This window comes from Guillardia theta, assembly GCF_000315625.1.
Source record: "Guillardia theta CCMP2712 unplaced genomic scaffold GUITHscaffold_20, whole genome shotgun sequence".
NCBI lineage: Eukaryota > Cryptophyceae > Pyrenomonadales > Geminigeraceae > Guillardia > Guillardia theta.
Window position 1 is genome coordinate 814,308 of NW_005434654.1, and position 9,057 is coordinate 823,364.

The window sequence follows — 9,057 nt, forward strand, 5'->3', positions numbered from 1 at the left end:
GGTGCCGCTGCACGGAGGACGAGATTCATCGTCGGTGAGAGTGCGAGGTGGGACGGGGAGGCGCTGCTGACGGGGTGAGCAGCTGTAAAGACGCGTCCCAAGAGATCAGAAGGTCACTCGACATTCCCAGCAACGTTACTCTCTTCTGCAATTTCCTGCAAACTTGGAAGATCGACAAGACCGTGATGAACGTGACCGCTGGCTCCTCAACTTCCCTCCTCCTCCTGCCTGCTGCCTGCCTGCCGCCTGCCGCCTGCCGCCTGCCGCCTGCCGCCTGCCGCCTGCCGCCTGCTGCCTGCTGCCTGCTGCCTGCTGTCCTCTCCTCCTTGCTCCTACCATAGGATTCCTCCTCCATCCTCCTTCTCCGTCTTGCAATCTCTTTCTTTTCTCCTCCTTCGCTCCCTCCCTTTCTCCCTTCCTCCCTCCTCCGTCCCTTCCCATGTCCCATCATCCTTTCCCCCTTCTCTGCTCTCCTTCCAACTCAACTGGGCTGCAGGTGTGGATGGAGGTGATGCGGGAGGAGGTGAAGGACTCCTTCCTAGCTCTGTGGGGCCAGTCGAGTGAGTGAGGGGCGAGGGAACATCTCGACCTCACACCTCCTGTAGGAGATACGGAGCGGAACCTGGGGAAGGAGGCGGAGAAGCGAGGTGATTCCCGCCTTGCTGCTGCTGCTGCTGCTGCTGCTGCTGCTGCTGCTGCTGCTGCTGCTGCTGCTGCTCTCTCTCTTCTCAGCGTCGTCCTCCCCCTCCCCTCTTCCTCTTACTCATCCTCTTCCTCATCGTTACTCCTTGTCCGCCACCTCCTCCTATCTCCCCTCCCCTTCCTGCTTCTCTCGTCCTCCCTTCCCTTTCTCAATGTTTTCCTCACACAGCTTCAGGTGTTCCAAAGGAGCGATTGAGATTCTTGAACAGAACAGAGAGCAACGAAGCCTTCCATAAGTTCGCATCTATCTGCTCCTGTTCCTGCTCCTGCTCCCGCTCCTGCTCCTGCTCCTGTTCCTGCTCCTGCTCCTGCTCCTGCTCCTGCTCCTGCTGCTGCTCCTGCTCCTGCTCCTGCTCCTGCTCCTGCTCCTCCTGCTCCTGTTCATGCTCCTGCTCCTGCTCCTGCTCCTGCTCCTGCTCCTGCTCCTGCTCCTGCTCCTGCTCCTGCTCCTGCTCCTGCTCCTGCTCCTGCTCCTGCTCCTGCTCCTGCTCCTGCTCCTGCTCCTGCTCCTGCTCCTGCTCCTGCTCCTGCTCCTGCTCCTGCTCCTTTCCCTTCTCCTGCAGAATCTTTTCCTTATCTTTGTCCTCATCCTTTTCCCCAACATTCACGGATACTGCCAGGCGTTTATGTGCTTGCGATCTCTTCCTCGACACGCCTTTCTATAATGCTGGGAGCACAACACCGACTGTGCTATGGGCGGGAGTAAGCTGCTGCTGCTGCTCCTCCTCCTCCTCCTCCTCTTCCTCTTTTTCCTCTATCACTATCACCATCAGCACCAGCACCAGCACCAGCATTACCTCGTCCTCGTCCTCGTCCTCGTCCTCGTCCTCGTCCTCTTTCTCCACCACCAACACTACGTCATGCTCTCGCTCTTCTCTCCTTCCTTCCTCCTCCTCTTCCCCCTTCTCGTCCTGACGCTCGTCAAGGTTCCCGTCCTCACCATCCCCGGCAACCGCACAGCCTCCCGGTTGGCCTCCGGCTTCATCCTCGGCAATGGCGCCATGCTCGCGGCCTTGACGGTTGCGAGGAACCTCCAGGCACTTCGTCTTAGTCCTGTTCCTCCCTCCCTCCCTCTCCCTCCCTCCCTCTATCTCCCCTCCCTTCCCCAACTTCTCTTCCCCTCTGTCCCTCTCTTCCCATCTCTCCCTTTCTCCTCCTCTTCCCAGCTCCTGTTCTCTCTTCTCCTCTCGTCCTCGTCCCTCACTCGCTACTGCCTCAGGAGTACAAGAAGCTCATGGTCAAGATCGGTCGCCGCCATGGCACTGGATGGCATGCAGCGAGGTTAGCGGAGGTTGTCTAGGAAGGAGAAGAGAAATCATCAGTGAGCAGGCGAGCTCTCGAATTCTACCGCGACAACCCCCAGGTAACTTCCCTCTCCCTCCTCCTCCTCCTCGTTCCCCTTCCTCCTCCTCCGTCCTCCTCCCTCCCCGCACTTCTTCATTTTCGTCCTGCTCTCCCTCTAACATCCTGACCTGCCGGGCAGAACATGTACACGCTCTTCAGCACGCAGCATCAGGCGCGGGAGATGGAGAAGAGCCTGCGGGTCATGAGACGACTGGGGGCGGCAAAGAGGGAGGGAGCGTCTAGGTACCACGTCATCATCACAAGGCAGGGCTGATGCTCCACCTTCTCGATTAAAATACAGCCAACCATCTCATGCCCTCCTCCTCGTCTCTTCCACTTCCTCCTCCTCCCGCATCCATCGGGACTGAGGACATCTCGATTGGCCGACCCCACTCATTGACTTCTTCCCTCCCTCCCTCCTCTCCCTCTCCCCCGCTGTCTTCCCCTTCCTCCTCCTCTCCCCTCTCCCAGCCGCTTCCTTCCCCCTGTCGTATCGACGCCGATCCCTTAGAAGTTCGACTCCACGTCCGTCACCTGCATCGCTGGGTCAACACTTCATCAGCTGTCGCCTTTCCCACCTTGGCCAGCTGCCTTGAGACTTCACTCTGCGCTTCCTTGAGCTTCCTCTCCTCTCGCTCCGCCCTCCTGCGCTCGCCCCGTCAGGGCTCCTCTTCCACCACCTCCACCACCACAGTCCCACCTGCGCGCCGCCTGCTCCTCCCTGCTGAGCTCGTCGTCTCTCCTGCAGCTCTTCAGTCAGGTCTTGGAACGATTCAGCGAGTCGCTCCCGCACCTCCGCTGCAAGTCCAGCGTGTTGCGGTAGCTGTGGTGTGAACCGGCTGCTCACTGTGTAAGCACACGACTACCTCCAGCTCCTCCTACCTCGCTTCGCCGCTTCGATCGTTGCCTGCGCGCGAGAGTGATAGTCGTCCTCCCTTCCTCGAGACGATCTCCTGCAGCCGAATAAGACAAGGGAGACAGCAGGGGAGCAGGTCACCTCGATGCGCCTCGACCCCCAGCTAGACCCAAGCTCGAGTCAGCAATCTTCAGCTTCGCCTCGTTGAGATCGGCATCCTCCCGGTCGAGCTGCGCCTGCATGTTGTTGATGACCTCCTGGTCCTTGGAGTTCTTCGCCTTGTAGTCATGTGCTCGCATCTCCTCCTCCTTCAGCTGAAGCTTCAGGCGAGCAATCTGCACTTTCATGATCGTCTGGTGCCCGTTGAGCTTAGCGATCTTCTGCAGGGCCCGCGTGTACCGCTGGCCGGCGTCCTCCTTGGACTGCTTGGTCGACGCAAGTTCGGATCGAAGCTTGCGCACCTCGTCCTCCCTCATGGCCTCGATCTTTGACTGCGCAGAGATACTCTTCAAAGTGGCTGACTTGTACTTCCTCGCAGCGAGCAGATGCTCCTTGGCAGCAGCCAGGACTTCTTTCTCAGCTGCCCCGATCTCAGCTCTGAGCGCCTTAGCTTCCTTGTCCAGGACCAGGATCTGCCTGGCAACGTCGCCCTCGCTCTCCTTCGCCAGCTTCACTTGCTTCCTGCTTTCGCCCAGCTTCTCCTGCGCAGCTCCTACGGAGTTCGTGTCGATGTTCAAGATCGACTGAAGGGCCTTGGAGCCAGTGAGTTGGCCTTGCTGAATGCGCAGCAGGGAGGACTGCTCGGGGTTGGTCTGCAGCGAAACCTTGGCTGCCTCCATCACGCGGTTCGAGGCGACCTCATCATCCTTGAGCGCTGTCTTGCGGTCATCGATGGCCGACGCGAAGTCTTGCTTAGCACGGGCCATGCCCTTGGCTGCTCTGTCCGCGAGGGACTGGGCCAACTTCAGGTCGAGGGAGGCCAAGGCCTTGGCCTGGGACGAGTGAGACTGATCAAGCACAAGGTTGCTCTGATCGTTGAGCTTCTGCGAGTCCTTGAGGAGGGCAGCCGCAGGTTTCTGCAAGGCCAGCCCCTGTGCCTCTGCTGTCTCTGACGAGGAGCGCTCATTCCTCGCGAGCCGCTGGTAGTGACGAGCATCTTTCGCCAAGCTCTCAGCCTTCTTCAACGTGGCCTCTTGGCTTGTGACAGCCAGCGCCGCGCTCTTTCTGTCGGAGATGGCATCGGATACTCCAGCTGCGCGTTGCTTCTCAACGATAGACAAATGCTTTGCCACGTTGGTGTCGTCCCTCAGCTTCGAACGCAAGGAGGCCAGCCTCGACTTGGCTGCCACGTACTTGTCCTGCGGAACTTGTCACAGCAACGACGGCGAGCAGGACCCCTGGGCAGCGACCAACAACCCCACATCATCAAGTTCGAGCCTCGCACAGGACAAAAAACAAGACTTGTGTACTTGCCTCAGTCTGATCAGCGATGGGTCCCTCCTTCGAGATCAGCTTCTCCGCCAGGGAAACTTGCTTCTGCTCCGCGGCCAACATGGCCTTCCTCCCTTGGGGCTTCTCTGCCAGCTCGCTCTCCGAGGCAGATCTGAACAGCAGCGATCCCGCGAAGCAAGTGCATGCGATCGCCACAGCTAGGCCAATCAGCCTGAGAACATATCAGAGCACACACGCAGGTTTCCTGAATTCGCTATAGCAAGAATAGAGCTGCGTCCCTCCAACTTGAAACTACCAACGTCCTTGACATCAAAACTCATCTCTTTCTGCTATGAGATCCTCAGCTTTGTTAACCCTGATAGCATTTCCTTGTTTGCTTCTCTGCCTCTTCACATCGTTCATTTCCCTTTCGAATCAGGTTCTGGCATGTATGGTGAACAAATGCTGTCCTCTCATAATCCACCTCCTGCTCGTGCTCTTCCTTCATTCACTGCTGATCTAGATAGTCCTACTCACATGAATCCCTTCATCGATCTAGTTCTCCTCATCCCCTCCTCCCTCTCCCGCCTCCGCCTCCGCCTCTCTCCTCCTCACCTTCCCCTCGCCATGGTGACGCTTCGAGCAGTTAACCTATCTGGACTACCCTACCCCCCATTCTTGTACCCTACCCTTTTGCTCGAAATGCAAGGTGCTCTATCGCCCCCTTTTCTAGCGGAAGTACCCCCTGTAGTGGACCCCGTGGTCGTGATGGTACCCGTGCTTGTTTGGTACCTACCGGTCCAAAATAGATGTCTTCCACCCACCTCTCCATTTCCATTACCCCCTGCTACGAGTGGGTTATCAGGGGTAATGGAAGCGGGAAATGATAGATGGAGAGTTACTCTGAGATGGGTAGGGTCATGATGATGGTGGGGTACTATTTGGAATTGGGGGTAGGGTAGTATTGCATCAGGGTTGGCCCGATTGATGCCTCGAATAATGGGAGGCGGGAGACAAGAGGGGAGGGAGGGGAGGGGAGGGGAAGGAGGGAGGGAGGAAACAGAATGTAGAACAGAAGCACTGAGCAGAGCGGAAGGAGGAGGTGAGATGAGGAGGTCAAGTCGGAGGAGGAAGATGAGGACCTGAAAGGATCACAAGCTTCACGTTGCTCATTCTTCTGCAGATGATATCCCACTGTCTACGTGGCTCGGATGGAGCACAATGACGAACGTTTGAAGATGTCATGCAGCTGCTGATCCCTCCCACTGCCTTGACATGTCATCGAAAATCACGCTCCTCCTCACCGTCCTTTGCCTCGGTTTTGTCGGGGTTTCACGGGGGGTCGGGGCGTACCCGCGGGCTCTGGCATTGAGAGGTGGCGGCATCTTCGGGAGGAAAGTAGGAGGAAGGTTCGGAGGCACGTTGCCGCTAAGACCAGCTGAAGTCGCCGAGTCCCCGGCAGGGGATGATGCAGCGGAAGCAGCGGCAGCAGGGGCAGCGACGGAGGAAAAACCAGCCACTGCCCAGGTTGGCTTGAATGAGGAAGGGGAAGGAGGTGCGGGGGGGGAGCAGGTTGCGGAATCCTCGTCCTCCAAGTCCGCAGGGCTGCAGACGGTGGTGCAGCATTCCTACTCAGCCTGCGATATGAGCTTGAGGAGGCGAGAGAAGGAGAACGATGGCCAGGAGACCACGTTCCGCTTCAACGAGACCCTGGTCCGCTCCTACTCCGACACGGTCTGTGCTGTTCGACCGTCCTCCAAGAGGTTCGGGCTGGACTGCATGCAACAGATCAGGAGCGCGAGGTACATCTACATCGTATCGGACAGCACCGGTTTCACGGCCTCGCACGCCCTCACCAGCGTCATGGCGCAGTTCGAGTCGGTGTCGGTGGACTGGGCGGGGGACAGCGACGTGTTCAACACCTCGCAGTTGGAGGTGCGGACTCAGATGTTCAGCAACGTCAACGACAAGGTCAGGCTGACGAGGATCGTGCGGCTGGCGGCGACCATGAAAGCTTTCATCGTGTACACGCTCATGACGCCCGAGCTCAACGAGCAGATGGTGTCTTACTGTTACTCCCTCAACGTGCCGTGCGAGGACATGCTGGGGCCCATGGTGAGGAACATCGCAGGCTTCCTTGGCATGCATCCTTCGGGCGAGCCGAGGTGACCCCGCGCTCCGTCAGCCTTTTCTGACGCTCTCCAGGGGGTCCACCAACGTGAAGAGGAAGCCGCTGAGCGACAAGTACTTCAGTCGGATCGCAGCCGTGGAGTTTACGATACGACAGGTGGAGAGGAGAAGGAAGGACAGGAGGAGGGAGGGGAGGAGCGAGGTGCGAGGAGCGAGGAGCGAAGATGGAGGGAGGAGGGAGGTAGGAGGACGGGTACAAGGATAAGGGAAGGGGTGCGGGGCAGGAGGTAGCAGGATGAACGAAAGGAGGAAGAGAAGAAGGGCATTTTTGGCTGAGCCCGTGCAGGACGACGGAAACCTTCCTTCCAACCTCGGCAAGGCCGACGTCGTGCTGCTCGGCGTATCGAGGAGCAGCAAGACTCCCCTCTCTGTCTACCTGGCGCAGCAGTTCGGCTACCGAGTGCGTCCTGCCTTGCCGCTCGCAGCTCTTGCCTCACCCTCCATGCCCAGGTAGCGAACATCCCCATCATCAAGGACATGCCGCTTCCCAAGGAGCTGCTGGAGGTGAGGTGGCTACCGATGGAGTATGAATGACTTCCTCCCCAGGTGGATCCCCGCCGAGTCTTCGGGCTCACTATTGCAGGACCATATTTGAAGAGAATAAGAAGTCGACGACTAGCGGAGACCGCGGTCACTCTTTCTCTCTTCCCTTGTTACTTGCTTCTCTCCCTTGCTTCCTTTTCTCATCCCCATCCCTCTCTCCCTCCCTCCTCCCTTATCGCCGCGTTTTCTTGCTTTGTCCTCCCTTCTCTTTCCCCCCTCTCCTGTTAGGGAGGAGCTGGATGCTGACCTGCTGGCCTGCAGCACGACACGAGCGCCATGAGCGGCAACGAGGGAAGCTTCGACTACGACAACATGAAGTACATCAACGCCGAGCTAGCCTGGTCCAAGGGTGCGACTCTCCGTCCCGGCAGCGAGTCAACTGACGAGGAGGGCAGATCTCTACAGCCAGCATCCTGAGTGGTCGGTGATCGACGTGACCGGTCGGTCGGTGGAGGAGAATGCAGCGATCATCAACGAGCTCCTGGGCATCTCAACAGTGAGCAGGTGGCGGCCGCTGGTGCTAGTGGTGACATGCATGGCAGGGGAAGCCGACGCCGGTGGAGGCAGCGCTACATGCGCTTGACGCGAACTTTTTCATGATCGACCCGCACTGCGAGGAGGGACGGCACTCACTTGTGTTCGCGTCCGATGGGTTTCTAGAGGCGACAGGATACAAACGCGAGGAGATCATCGGTCAACTTTTTATTTCTTCTCCTCCCCTCTCCTCTGTTCTGCCCTCCTCTCCCCTCCCCTCCTTTCTCTTCTGTTCTCTCCTCCTCTCTTCTCCTCTCCCCTCCCCTCTGCTCCGCTCCACCGCTTTCACTTCCTCGCGCTCCCTTGTGCTTCTTCAGTAGCCACTCACCCTTGGGGACAGGAAAAGACATCAGCTCCCTTCATGGCCCCGAGACCAACAACGAGACCATCGCTCAGGTCATCAGTCCTTCTAAGTCTCATTCCCTTTCCGCCTATCTTTGTTTCTCTCCCCTTCCTTCCTCGCCTCGCCTCTCCACTCCCTGTTCTCTCAACTTCCGTTGTCCCTGCCCCCCTCCTCTTTCCTTCTCTCATTCCCCTCATGGTCCTCCTCTTGTCAGATTCGCTCCAGCATCTGCAAGGGGCAGGAAGGATACTTCGAGATCCTCAACTACCGCAAGGATGGGACCACATACAAGAAGAAGCTTAGCCTTGCTCCCGTCCACAACCAAGAAGGTCTGGCCTCCCGCTGCTGCCCCGTCCCTTCCTCCTTCCCGTATTACCTCCTCCTTGTCTTTGTCCTTCTCTTGCCTCTTCCTCCTCGTCCTCGTCCTCCTCTCTTCCTCCTCCTCCTCCTCTCTTCCTGCTTCTCCTGCTCGTGCTCATGATCTTCTCAACCCGCTGCAGGAGTCGTCGAGTTCATCTTTGCAACGCAGTGCGAGCTAGATGAGAACTTCACGAAGCTGGAGCTGCTAGGGTCGGACGACGACTTCGAGGGGAACCAAGTGCTGCAGACAGCAGCGAGAGCGAAGAAGACTCAGTTCCTTGACGCTCAAGCGCGAGGAGGCATCTCCGTCTTCCTCCTCGAAGTATCCCCGGAGGACAGCAAAAGAACTCTTGAGTCCATGCCGCTGAAGCTAGCTTCTGATGGTGAGGAACTTTGCTGCCCTCGCCTCCTTCCCCCCTCCCCCCCCCCTCCTCCTCCTCCTCCAGCTTGAGCGTCAAGGAACTGAGTCTTCTTCGCTCTCGCTGCTGTCTGCAGCACTTGGTTCCCCTCGAAGTCGTCGTCCGACCCTAGCAGCTCCAGCTTCGTGAAGTTCTCATCTAGCTCGCACTGCGTTGCAAAGATGAACTCGACGACTCCTGCAGCGGGTTGAGAAGATCATGAGCACGAGCAGGAGAAGCAGGAAGAGAGGAGGAGGAGGAGGAAGAGAGGAGGACGAGGACGAGGAGGAAGAGGCAAGAGAAGGACAAGACAAGGAGGAGGTAATACGGGAAGGGAGGAAGGGACGGGGCAGCAG

General features: G+C 58.4%; 3 protein-coding genes across 3 annotated transcripts in view; 2 read left to right on the top strand and 1 right to left on the bottom strand.

The window, feature by feature from the left end:
• Window positions 1-2,320, top strand: part of GUITHDRAFT_136542 (hypothetical protein) — a gene marked incomplete at both ends in the record, with an annotated part of 3,990 nt that extends 1,670 nt beyond the window's left edge. The window contains 9 exons of the mRNA XM_005835834.1: window positions 83-191; window positions 497-560; window positions 606-647; window positions 878-938; window positions 1,323-1,404; window positions 1,476-1,721; window positions 1,922-1,983; window positions 2,032-2,065; window positions 2,186-2,320. Coding sequence (XP_005835891.1) covers window positions 83-191; window positions 497-560; window positions 606-647; window positions 878-938; window positions 1,323-1,404; window positions 1,476-1,721; window positions 1,922-1,983; window positions 2,032-2,065; window positions 2,186-2,320 — 835 coding nt within the window. The remainder of the gene's footprint in view (window positions 1-82; window positions 192-496; window positions 561-605; window positions 648-877; window positions 939-1,322; window positions 1,405-1,475; window positions 1,722-1,921; window positions 1,984-2,031; window positions 2,066-2,185) is intronic.
• A 233-nt stretch (window positions 2,321-2,553) lies between these two features.
• On the bottom strand, window positions 2,554-4,756 carry GUITHDRAFT_105538 (hypothetical protein; the record flags this gene model as incomplete). The annotated part of the gene is made up of 8 exons (XM_005835835.1): window positions 2,554-2,580; window positions 2,625-2,691; window positions 2,747-2,788; window positions 2,840-2,885; window positions 2,929-2,999; window positions 3,044-4,260; window positions 4,588-4,656; window positions 4,709-4,756. 8 exons carry the CDS (start codon window positions 4,754-4,756, stop codon window positions 2,554-2,556), a joined length of 1,587 nt encoding a protein of 528 aa, XP_005835892.1.
• A 933-nt stretch (window positions 4,757-5,689) lies between these two features.
• GUITHDRAFT_85988 (hypothetical protein) lies at window positions 5,690-7,649 on the top strand (the record flags this gene model as incomplete). The annotated part of the gene is made up of 7 exons (XM_005835836.1): window positions 5,690-6,498; window positions 6,539-6,620; window positions 6,810-6,923; window positions 6,974-7,027; window positions 7,070-7,153; window positions 7,358-7,415; window positions 7,462-7,649. The coding sequence occupies exons 1-7, from the start codon at window positions 5,978-5,980 to the stop codon at window positions 7,647-7,649; spliced, it is 1,101 nt and encodes a 366-aa protein (XP_005835893.1). The 5' UTR covers window positions 5,690-5,977.
• Window positions 7,650-9,057: the final 1,408 nt, after the last annotated feature.